General features: G+C 38.2%; 1 protein-coding gene across 1 annotated transcript in view; it reads left to right on the forward strand.

Moving 5' to 3' along the window:
- The first annotated feature begins 11,992 nt into the window (after window positions 1–11,992).
- map2k5 (mitogen-activated protein kinase kinase 5) overlaps window positions 11,993–13,547 on the forward strand; it is a 52,455-nt gene continuing 50,900 nt past the window's right edge. The window contains exons 1-2 of the mRNA XM_056378855.1: window positions 11,993–12,446; window positions 12,796–12,844. Of these exons, the coding sequence (XP_056234830.1) occupies window positions 12,315–12,446; window positions 12,796–12,844 (181 nt within the window). The 5' untranslated portion in view covers window positions 11,993–12,314. The remainder of the gene's footprint in view (window positions 12,447–12,795; window positions 12,845–13,547) is intronic.

Genomic DNA, 13,547 nt, shown 5'->3' on the forward strand with positions numbered 1-13,547 from the left:
GAAAACGTTTGCACTGTGTGTGTGAGGTAAAAGCTCCTATATTGTAATGATGATTTGATACGCTTTTGGCTGTGCTGTTCCAATTTCCCTGCAAAGCAGGAATAAGAATGGAGACACCTGCTGTGTTTGGAGTCGTTTCTTAAAATGGAGATTCCATCTGAATTCCATTTGAGTGTTGAAAGTAATGAGATTAGGCTACAAAAGGCGTGTTAACACCGAGACGCTGGGAAGTGTGCTAATAACACCATAAATGTGCCAGCCAGCAGTGGTCTGACTCCTTTGTAACCCCACCCTGAGTGGAGGCAGTTCTGGTAATCACCCCCCTCTGACTAAGCACCACGTTGAAGAGTGAGGAAAAAAGCCATGGCTGTATGGGAGGCTGAGTGTTTGATTTTATCACAGAACTCTGGCAAGAACATGAATATTTCTTTAAATTAGACCCATTTTGTAATGAACACACACAACAGGGAAAGCTATACCTGAAGTAAAGGACCTGCTGATTTCATTTCAAACTGCATAAATATTAACAGAACAGCAATCAGACAGTGGAGCAGAGCGCTATACTGTACGTCTTGCATCTGATAGTATATAATGACTATAAAGGACAAGTCCACTGAAATACCAATTCATGTTGTTTGCCATGATCTTGGGCGACTCCATACGTGAGAATTTATTTATCACAAAACTCTACAACCCAGAAAACTACGACTGATCAGTGGTTTCATCTAGTGACATGTGCTTAATCCTGATTTTACATTCTTCAAACTTTCTCCGGATGAGGCATCGACAGCTGTGTTTCATCTGACTTGATGGATTCATTCATTCGGACAGAAATAAAAATTGATTTGTTTTTATCGAGCACAGAACGTCCAAGTTGTTGGCAATGCCTTGTGCATTTCTAGTTAGATTTTTTATTCTTATAATTATGATTATCATCATGATTATCATTATTGTTCACAAAATGTACACAACATACTACTACTAATACTCTACTCTCGCTGCAATAGAACATCATTTTTGGAAATGTGGAAAGTTGTCCACTAAGAGTTAATGAGGTGAACTGGAACTTAATTTCATCACAAATATTTATTCAAATACTATGTACTGGATTTTTATATATAATTGTTTTTGATGCTGTCAGTAGTTTTCAAATGCAACTTAAGTACAGGTGATTAAAACATCCGTCTTACTATAACCAGATCAAACAAACTTTGTAACTCAGCAGCAACTGTCGACAAACTGCCATCAGTTAAATGACGACTCATTTTAACTGCGGGTAGCTTAGAGATAAATGCCCATATTTTGCTGTGGCACCAGTACTGTACCTGCCCCCAAGTAGTGAAGTACCGACTGCTGCTGTTTTGTTGTTTAATAAAGTTCAAAGTTGAGTTTCAAAACATCGGCAGTAACCTAGGAGGAAAATTTGTGAGTGTCCTGTAGAGAGTGTCTACTTCTTTACTCAGATTATGAAAATAAATAAGACAGAATTGTCATTGTCAATCATGTGAACTTTCCAGAAGTCAGCCAGCAACAGTCTGCACCGTCTCCCCTCCATGTACACTGACACTGTCACTGTTGTTTGGCTCGTTGTATTACAGCCTTTGCCATTACTTGGATTTGTGATTAAATTTAGCAAAGTGCTGCCGATAGTCGAATTGTCCAGCCACTCTCAATTACTGTCTAGGGAGGGTACCTGAGAAAGCTTAACACAGCAATTAACAACTTAATTAAGTGCCACAGCCATTGTGGCACTTCTGGAGCCATGCAACAAGGGGCGTATTGATTGCAGGGGATTGCCAGTTGGTCCCCAATTGATTGCCCAATTGATTGGCTTGGATAGGCATTCCTCAATGACTCAGGAAAGGAGTTGGTGTGTGTGTGTGTGTGTGCACGCGTGTATGTGCGCGCGTGTATGTGTGTGTGTGTGTGTGTGCGCGCGTTTTGTCTCAGAGGAAGTAGCCGTCACGCCACTATGTGACACACTGATAATGACCTGCCAGACTGGCTGCATGGCCTCTCCCAGTCCCCCTGGGTGTGACACACATGTCTGGTGTCAATCACTCACTCACTCTCTGTCTGTCTCTTTCGCACACACTGACGAACACATGCATACACACACACACACACACACACACACACACACAAACAGAAGCCCCGGGACTGCGCTTGAATCCTAAGTAACATCTGCAGTCTATTCATTCTAAATACACTTGACAGAGATGCAGTGATAAATACACACACGCACACACACGCGCACACACACACGCACACACACACATGGAACAGAATACATTGGGAGCAGTGGATACACCAGTACTAACTGACATTTTAACACCAGAAACATAAATAAACTTCCATTTTATTTCAATTCATCTTTTTACAACTGCAGCAAATTCTACTGTGATATCTTGATTTTCCTCTGGTCAGATTATACCAGTATATCATTTTATTAAGTCACAGTTTCTTCAGGCACAAATGCTTTTCTTAAAAAAAACTAAACAGGTACTCAGGTACACAGATAAACACATGAAGACAGTATACACATATACACACAAGCACATGGATTCACCCACCTACCTAATACACCCACAAACACACAAAGATCCAGTGCACCCTAGGGAGCAGTTAGGATGCAAGGCGGGGCTGGATGTAGGAGGGGAGTGAAGTGGTGGTAAGACGTCAAATAAACTGTCATCTCTTATTGTGTCAATGAAGTAATTCCCTTTTAAAGGCTTGACCCCTCACCCTGGAGGAGCTCGGCCAATTGCACAGTGCACCGGAGGAGTCATGAGGTGATAACAAATGACACAGCTGAGGGGGGTGGGGTGGGGGGGGTCTGCAACGTCGGACTCACTCTGTACCAGTTTCACCACTTCACCAGGTAACGGATGTTTTCAAACCAATTACTAGAAGCTCACACTTTAGGAATCAATTGTTTATCTTAGAACCAGAATTCCAGATTAATTTTAATTTCTATAAATCTGCAGGTTATTAAATGCAACTTTAATTTCTCTGAATATTATATTATTATTTTATTATTATGTTATTTTATATAAATGTTTTTTTTTTTATTCTTTACACTTCCCACTGATCGACATTTCCCTTTCAATTGAACTGAGTTTCACTCCCTGACTTAGTAGAACCTTATTTTACCACTAGGGGGTAGTATTATATGGACAGACTTGAATATTGCTCTCAATGAGATAGTCTGACTTCCTGGCAAAGGGCTGCTCAGCTATGACCAAATATGTTTTTGGCAAATACATTCACAACTCCAAGGATGGTCATACAATGTTAAGCTTTGAAATGACTCTTTATTCTGTGGATTTATGGCAAAAATTCTGAAATTATGGCTGTGTGTGTGTGTGTGTGTGTGTGTGTGTGTGTGTGTGTGTGTGTGTGTGTGTGTGTGTGTGTGTTTGTCAGAGTGCTTGTCAGGCTCAGCTCTCCCTGCGCCTGCTGTGGTCCTGAGGTGGTCAACTTATGACCTGTAATTACATTGCTACTTTGCTCTCACATCTCACCGGAGCAGGTTGGTCTTAGATACTTCAATTACCTCACTTCAATGCCTCTGTTGCTCTCACATGCCCAGCAAAACCATAATGATAGTCCAGGGAATGCGCTGATTCAGATTTTACTACATGTGCCACAGCAAAACAAAAAGCCATCACAAAAAAAAATGTTACAAGAAAACTACGAAATATATGAAAGTGAATATTTTTTCTGGAGAGAGTTATTATACTCTTTGTGCACTTAGCACACTCTGGGGGGCAAAGATTAAAACCTGAACCCTCATGCATCCCCGTAGACAGGCTCATGAATTCTTCCATTTCAAAACTTAAACAAGGAAAGCTTGAGAAAAACAGCACAGCAAAGGCAGCAACAATGCCAGACATATATTATATATATTTTTTGAAAATAGTCAGAATTAATTTGCATTCAAACTTGTTGTAAAATAGAGAAGAGCAAAAGATCTATCTGTTGGGGCATAATTGAAGGTTGGGTCCAGGTCGCATATGTTTGCCCTTGTATAGTTCTGCCACATTGTGGTGTAACGGAGCCTCAGCTGCAGGATTGCAGTTTTTAATGAAAAAATGGGGGGCCGCCACATCCAGGTAAGACCCCTGGAGGTTGTTTTTCCAGGGCTTTGTTATATCCCACAATGAGGCAGCGTGGATACACACACACACGCACACACGCACACACACACGCACAAACACACACACACACACACACACACACACACACACAGATTTAACCTGACAATGATAGCTGCAGTAGTGGCTGACAGTACACACGTGTATTTCCCTGTAAAAAGCAAATGTTGGACATCTCCTTGATAATCTGAAAGAATCTTGAACAGGCATTAGATATCACGTCTCAAAACTCTCATCAAGTACATGAGGAAACATCTGAGTTTATCAAATGCTCGCCCAATGCCACTTTGGAAATCTAATAATATAAAGCAACCAGAGATACTGTAGTTATTTGTCGGCCCATTGTGGTGTTCAAGGCCAGACTTGTTCAGTCTTCTTGCTATTAATTGAAATGCCTCAAAATTTTGTAATTTTCTTAGCTGAAAACTGCTAGTCTTTTCCCCCTCTTGTTAGTAACTAGATTTGTATCAGCAACAAATGCCAGCCTTCAGTAGCGATGTGATTAACAGATTATCCTCACATCCTGCTATATTTTATGACGGATTTTTGGATTTTATTATTAATGTGTAGGCTAAAACATATTTGATTTTTGTTTCTTTTAAAAAAACGACCCCAAAATAAACACACATTTCTAACAATTTAGATGTATTTAAGTGTAAGGTGAGCAGGGACGTGTAGCAGAATCCCCGAAAATATGTCTATGAGGAAGTGGCGCTTAAAACTGCCCAGGGTTATTTTTCTTCATTCCCGCTGTAAAGCTACGTTGAATCAACCTGCCTTTTAATGGTGTTACCTTTTTTATTGACACCGCAGTTACTTCATATTAAATATGACAAATTTGTTGCAGTAATTTACAGCAATTTAACCACACACAGGGTGAGGCTTTTGCTGCAAATATTTTTTGTTACCAATTTTTTATTTGCTTTGAAGCAGCACATGATAGCATACATTGAGGCATTTGGCCATCAGGGCTTAGAAAAGGAGAAGAAAAGAAAAGCAACCCAGGAGTCTGCAGTGGCATATAAGAAGAGTATCGGCCATAAACATACAAATAAAAATGATGATTAACTTTACTCAGCCAACAGAGGCTTTAGGCAGCCCTGTCCCTGAGTCTGCTGCATCAGTGCCTCTGAACATTATATCATCCCAATAGAGGGAAGAAGGGAAGAAAGAGTCCAACACAACCAAAGAAAATACATATAAGTAGGCTTTTACTTTATATATATATTTTTAAAGGTACCCAGTGGACATCTTTATTCCTCTAATTTTTGCTGGTTACCCTCTCGTGCACTGCACTACACACCTCACTCTTCACAGGGCACTGTGGCTTATTGTTAGCCAATAACATGTCACCCAGGGATTTCCAAAGAAGACAGCTGACCATCCCAGGTTTAAATGGTTTGCTCAGCAGTTCAGAAACTTTACTGTGCCACCCATAGCTCACTGGACAACTGACCCTGACAGTTTGAAAAGGCAAATGTAGCAGCTCTGATCTTCAACCAGCTCTTCATTACCCTGCTGGACACACAAACATGCATCTCATCACAACACAAAGATTGTATGCCTCCCCACTGCCAGCTTGGGAGGCATTCAGCTCCATAAAATAATAATGATACTAATTGTAGTAGTAGTAGTAATTTTGCCAACTGCTGATGAGTCACAGGAGTCAGGAAACTTCCCAGCCAGCTAAGACACTAAAATTGTGTTACAGCTAACAAACTCCTGTAAGATGAATAACAATAATAATATCCTCATATAATTATCTACAACAACAATTGGATGTCCCTTTTAATATGAAAAGTCCACTAAAGGGACGACTGGCTCATCGAAATTCCACTCAGCAGTTCAGAAACCAAAAAGTCTAAATTTTGTTCCAAAAGATTTTATCTTACACTGAGATCATTTTTCCCAAGATAATCTGATCCTTCCTTCCACATAGTCTTACATAAACAGACAAAACGTTGTTGGCTTTTCCAACTTGGGATTGAAAACAAAAAGCGTGTGCTCAAGTGTGGCATTTTACAGTGTTTATTAATTATTTACAATGTTTATTATTGTTTATTGTCTTGGTAGGTCAAATATTGTCATTAGTATGATTTAAGCAATTGGTAATTTCAGCTCTAGTATAAAGGTATAAAATTAACCTGTATTATAAAGGTGAGCAGTATTGGTGCTGAGCAGAATTTAAGTTTGCTTTGTCATCGTTTATATGTTATATTTTGTATTGTATTGTAATATTATTTGTAATATTATTTGTAGCTTTTCATGTTCCAATCTGCTTGACAAATAATAACACTTCAAAGAGTATACTTAATACACAGTCTCTCCCTCTCTAATAACATAACACATGACCAGTGTTGCTTCTAGCCTATAATTTGGGGCTGTAGTCTGTTGTTTGTGATAAATTGAAAAACTTGATGCTGACGGTAAAGCTTAAATACACTCTGTTCTGCAGATGCCACAGAGGGAATTGGAATCATAAAAACGCTGTTCAGCCACTATTGGTTGTTGTGAACAGAAGGTCAGACAACAGGCAGAGGGATAAAGATTGGAGTGAGTTGGCAGTCAGGAGAATCTCATCTGACAGGATGGACCAACGCACACCAGCCCCACCACGACTTTCCACTGACACACTGCACAATCAGGTCCATCGTCTGCCATAAATTAGGCTTAACGCGTGTATATAGGTGCTAATGGCTAATTTTATTAACCACACGTACTGATGGAAATAACATAATAATATGAACTTTTACTGATTCTGATAAACATTTTTCCCTCCAGAGAGGTCAGAGGTCAGGTTAGTGATAGCACAGTAGTTTCCTTGTAGCTGCTAAAGTGTCTTTTTGAAGGATACTGTGAAATGACAGATGCTTTTTCAACTGGAAATTAAGCAAATATAGAAGGATGTGCAGATAATATGGGTTTAGGGAAACAAATTAATTAAAATTGATTACTTTAAAGACACTTATAAATAAAATAAAATAAAATATTTTCAGGTTTTAAGGAATGTGCTGATATAAACACTTTATATATCATCACCTTGGCTGAAAATATCACATTATTCAATGATATCTTGGTAATAGTTGATAGTTAAAAAGTAATTAAAAATTAAAGGTCTTACATGACTTATAAAGCACATTTATATCATAAAAAGGTTTTTTTTTTAACTGATCGTTTAACACAGGTGCTCAGTCGTGTGTTAAACTTAATGTCATATCTAAATTGAACTAAGGAGCAAATAAAAAAATCCACTGTGCTTTTGTGAATGCAAATATCCAACCACTGAGTAATTCAGCATCATCATGAACGCCTCCCATTGTTGCAGTTTTTTAACTAATAATTTAATACGGCATTGTAAATCACAACTGCAGCATAAAACTGTTTTCTGAAAAGCATAATTTAAAACACTGATTCACAGAAAATAAGGTCACAAAAAAGACGGTAATTTATGGAAGTACGAAACCATTAAGCCATTTCTTTCTTTCATCATATTATTTCTCTTTTCTTCTCTTTTCTTTTTTTATTACTTTCACTGTTCAGTTCATTGTCTTGGGCTATATATGACATGTGAGCACTGACCATGATGGGTTCTTTCACACACCAAAGGTCAGAGGCATCACTTACAGAAAGAGAAGGACCCCCCAAACACTCACTGAGTCATTTACCTCATTCCCTATCAATTATTGACATGCAGTTGTCAGTTGAAAAGCCGGCCAGACTTTCCGTTGAGCTGTTTGATGAATATTTCAGCTGACAAACAGGCCACCTGACACTCTGCACCAAAGCTATGTGTGGTTAGAGAGGTCGCTCATCTTGGCCACAGTCATGCACGTATGCATGCACATGTATATACAATGTTGTTGTTGTGACTATGCTGTTCTAAATTCTGTAGTTACTGTTTATTTACATTAATTTCCCTGGACTGTGCGTCTGGCAACAACTAACCTGTAATACTGTAATACATCATTTAGAGCAGGTAAAATAACTGAGTCTCAAATGCAAAAAAACCCCCAAACAACTATATGTGCAGTTGATGCAGTTCATGTACTGTAGTGCTATTTTAACGTATTTGTAATTTGAGTATTGTCTGCTACTTTACACTTCTCTATTGAGTATTTGTTACTGCATTACATTTATCTGAGGATCTTATAAAATAAAAATCAGATCATCAATTAGATAAAACTGCCCAACAGCATTGATTAAAATTAGTTCCACCTCAACCAGCTACAATATTTAAAAAATCAGTAATCATAATTAAATATTATATATACATTGTAACAGGGGCCATTTTGCTAAAAAAAATACTTTTTATTGTATTACTAATACGAAAGTGGGGCCTCAGCACTGCAGCACTGCCTTTGAAAATATTAGTTTTGAAAGTTGGCCGATGGCTGATCTGTGAGATCAAGAAAATACCTTTGAAGACGCCACCCACTGCTTTAGTTTGTGACTGGATCACAGAGTAGCGTAAGGAGCGCTGAGATCACAAATGAGCGCAGGCTGCCACATGAGTTTGCCTGGAACAAAGTGCAAATTAATAGAAATCATCAGCTGAAATCTACAGTTGGAACATTTTTAACAAACATGCTCCAGGGCTGAAACAACCATGTGTGTGACAAAAAAAAAAAAGTTTCACAAATGTGGATTATTGTATGGCTTTTAGTTTTCATTTTGGTATCATGTGAAAAACAACACCATGTAGTCACATCTTGTATTCAATAAAGTCACTTGACCACAGCATGAAAGAAGAGCCAATAGAGCTGCGGTGAACTGGTGATGGGTTATTTATGTCCTGCTCAGTTCGAAAGCAGCCTCTATGGAGGAGACACACCCCATAAATTTTTCTATGGCCCCTATGAGCAGGTCAGGAAGGCACCAATATTTCCTCTTTATTAGAAACAACAGAACCAACATGCAGCCATAAAGGGGACCTCAGAGGTGAATCTGAAAGAGTGGAAATGGCAGGGAAAGCATGCTGCTCAGAGAGCTGAGAGGTAGTCACACAATCCATTTCTTTCCACCGGCTTGTCCATATATTGGTGCATTTCCTCATAACTCTCACACCAGTGACTCACAAACTCCCCATGCTTCATCACAGGTCAACTTAGAGATGAACTTTAAAGGAAGATGTAACAAATGATCGCAGCCTCTCGGGCAATTCATATCTGCTGAAGTGCAATAACCCTCAAAATATCCTGACCTCAATCTGGAGTCTGCATGTTGAAGGCCCATCTGAGGGAGATGGTATCGATCTGAGAAGGGACTCTGGCAGCATCAATAAACAACAGGCTTCAGGATTCAAGGCTGAGGAGACACATCTCTATTTCAGCAGCGAGTGTTCGCATGTGGATACCTGAGTTGGGACGTGGCCCTGGACATATGTTGGGACCTTTTTTTTTTTTTTTTTTCTGAACACACAGCAGGTTTAGCTCCTTTGTGAGACAAAATAAGGCCTTAAACCACAAGCTCAGACCTCTTTACTTTGAATAATTACATTAATGTTAAGAAGCATAGTAAATAGAAAGCTACCAAGTAACAGTCGATATCTGCGAGAGCAATCAATGCTTAACCAGCGGACAAACAGTATTTCAAGTGCTTCTATATCAGCATTACAGTGATGGAAGACGGTACTGACTTTGGCTCATTAATCAATAAACACAAGCCAACCAATACATTTGACTTAGAGTAATGAAATAATAATAATCATCATCAGAGGAGGAAGAGACAAAGCAAATACAGGTACCATTTGGACACTTAGTTACACACAAAAAAACAGCCATAAATGAAAATAAAACTATGGTAAATATTGGTCAATCTTCTCTGACAATTACATTGCTGTCTTGTTTACTTGCTTTTCCTTCTTTGCTTAGAAAGTTAAGTAAGTGTGCCTCATATATTTAGAGTCAAGCTGAGCTCACTTTGTGCTAAGCAGCTTGTCAATAGCTAGAAAAGAGGTACGGGGCAAGAGAGGAGGTCTGATAAAATGGCTTTTAATTACCAGACAGTGAATGCTGGACCCTCCTTTTCCACTTTCTCCTCCCAGCTAAGTCAGGTGTTTGATTTCTGATAATGTGGATTGCTGACTGGGCTTCATCCTAGTTGCCCCTAAAGCAGAAGGACCTAACGTCAAGTCCTGGGAGAGTATGTTTGACAAAGTGCCATATAGATCCTCTGTTTTTCATCAGAGGGCAGTGCTGGTGGAAGCATTAATCAGAGCACTTGATAGCCTGGCTTTGTTCTCCCCTTTACTCTCCTGTAACAATTAGACAAAGTAATAATTTCAGACATTACATGCAAATCAATGGGTCTTTAACCCAGCTGTTGGTACAGGTGTAAATGATGAGTTCAGTTCAGAGCAGGTCGATGCAGTGAACTTGTAAACTGTGTGTGAACAGTGGGTGTGTGCATAATATAGATAGATAGATAGATAGATAGATAGATAGATAGATAGATAGATAGATAGATAGATAGATAGATAGATAGATAGATAGATAGATAGATAGATAGATAGATAGATAGATAGATAGATAGAAAGATAGCTAGGTAGGTAGGTAGGTAAGTAGGTAGGTAGATAGTCAGTTTAAATTAACAGAAAAGAGACTTCACTTTGCCCAGTGATCAATGTCTTGTTCTTGGAACTACAAGCTCTTCTGTGAGTGGGCAGACAGACTGATGCGCCTCCTCAATCATAAGGTCCTTATCAACAACGGTTTTAAGTGCCCCTTTGTTTTACATTCAATTATATACGAATGACTTGTGCCGAGTGGAAACGTTTAAATACTAATGTTGTGTTAATGTAGAGTGAAAGAGGAACAACCTCTTAGAATACTTGAAAAGCTGTGGTCATGAGGGCACACACTCCTCTGTGCACCTCCTACATTTTAAAAAGAGTTTTGCTTAGGTGAACACAGAAGATGAGCCATGTCAGTTTTTCATCTCTATAGCTATGTAACAAACATGAAATATTGATTGAACATTCTGAATAGTAATCTAAGGTCAATTTATAAATAATATTTACCCTCTCGTTATACCCTCAGAAAGCTATTGTATGGTCAATATTGTACTCTCTCATCAAACTTGATGTCACATCAGTGTCAGCAAAAGCAGTCCAATGTGGCAACAATCTCTTTTGATGGAGCGTTCAATAATTCCAATTCAGTATAAAAGGCTGAGTTGCAGACACATCTAGTGCGTTGCCTTTGTGCACTTTTCTTTGCAAAGCTTTTCAATCTAACACTTTTTTGTCCGAATCACATTCATACCTATGATGACATTTTGGTTTTGTCAGTAGTGAATAATGACGACAATGACACAAATCACATTATTCACAATCCAACAGTCAGAATATGTTCACATTCCAATAAATTAAATAAAACATCAAAAGGTGTTTTTGAATTTATTATTTAATTTTACAGCATATTAGTAGTTGGCAGTCAAACAATGTGACACAGCATATAACAAAAAACATTTTTAAATTCTAACTGGCTTGATTGGAAACCTGGGCCATTTCTCCTTTTAAAGGGGAATCAAAAGGTCAGATTGTAATTGAGATAATTGGTTTTACATAGCAATTAAAAAAAATGCAAATATGCAGCACTGAGATTTTTTAAAAGTAGATTTGAATGCAGACCTGTTCAGCTGGTTAAGTGGAAAATCAACCTACATTTACTATACATGTCATCATATTTTTTTGCCAAATAGTGAGTAATACAACATTTGCAGTACTACTGTATGCCAGGCCTCTTACTAGATAGTAAAAGCACCAATGTTTAGAGTTGCTTCAGGGATGGAGGTCTTTTATTTTGAAATGCCCTGAGCGGATGTTGATTCGGAAACGCTGCAGTTGTGGCTTCCTCAAAACTAGCTGCATGGCTAAATATCTCAGATAATACATTGTCAAACTTTGCCTTGGAGAGCGGACAAATACAAATTTACAGTTAAAGCTAAACCTCTCATGCAGTTATGTCGTGACTCCGGTGTCGGCAGTGACAGAGCTCAACGGTTAACGTTTTTAAATCTTCGCATCACTTAACACAAGTGTTTGGACTGAGCAGGATACTAGCATGTGTCGTTAGCAAACCACTGCAGGAAAGTAGTTCGTTTAGCTAGCTTAGACAGCCAGCCAACTGTTATTATGAGGCTTAATTTTGCCTCTTTATGTTCATACTCGATTTAAATAACCTCTTCGAAATGGACACCGAGGCAATAGTGATCCGTATAAAGACGCCGTCAGGGGACATGGACTCGTCCGTCGACTGTCCAGCTCTTCTGAACTTCAATGACTTGCTGGTGAGTCTTCAAAATGCTACAGAGCCAGCTAACCATACCCCTTTATTCCACTTCATGTTAAAAGTTTTCACTTAAAAACAGCTGTACAGTGAAATGACATACATACATACAGTTTGAATTTGAGAGTTTCGGTTTCTAATTGAACGTGTCTGAGCCCAAACAAGGTACAGTAAAACAGTGAAGTTAGTTTTACAACACTGTGACCTCAGCTTAAATATTAATATTTGGGAATGTAATTAGGTCTGTGTCTCTTCTTTAATCGTGACAAGCTCTCTGCATCTTTCTACAGTTTAAAACTCGTATGTCTTATGCCATTGACTGTTATAAATCACTGTACCAAACATTTCAGGTCGCAATCAGAGATGTCATGCCTGAAGCCACTGTCACTGCCTTTGAATGTAAGTGTCTGTTTAAAGTTTGTATTGTTTTACTGCTGAATCAGGCTATTTAAACACAGCATTAAACTTGGAGAATTACAAAGCTTATTATACATCATAGTACTTTTCAGGTCCTGAATAGAGCTGGAATTAATAGTTGATTAATCAATTAATAATAATCAACTATTTTTGTAATCCATTAATCGTCTCATTCTCATTCATAATTTTTCAAGTAGAAATAGTGTAAGAATACCTCTGGTGTCTGCCTCTCAAATAACTCTCACATCTCTCATAACGAATAACTCCCACCATAAAATAGTTTTTAATCATTAAGCATTAATGCTAAATAGCTTATAGTGATGCTTATAGTCAGTCTTAGTAATTGTTATGTTAACAAGTTGGTGGATAAAATATGGTGAAGATACAATAGTTTATACTTGGTTTTACGATAATTCATGATATCCTGACAAAAGTAACAGTCTATTTTTTTTATTTTTTGAAGGCAGAAAAACACTTCTTATTAATAGCAAAAGTATTAGCGCCTTTCTTTGTAAGTTGTCTTATGTTGCATGTGATGTTATACACGTCTTCACAGTTATTGACAAATTAAAGTAATTTCCTATTTAGTTGTAATGCAGCTTTTCTTTCATTTTGCTCCTCAATTTGATGTGTACATATTCAAAATGAGTGACTTAGGTTGACTTTGTTTTGAAGGTTTTCATAA

The sequence above is a fragment of the Seriola aureovittata genome, chromosome 1, assembly GCF_021018895.1.
Source record: "Seriola aureovittata isolate HTS-2021-v1 ecotype China chromosome 1, ASM2101889v1, whole genome shotgun sequence".
Lineage (NCBI taxonomy): Eukaryota > Metazoa > Chordata > Actinopteri > Carangiformes > Carangidae > Seriola > Seriola aureovittata.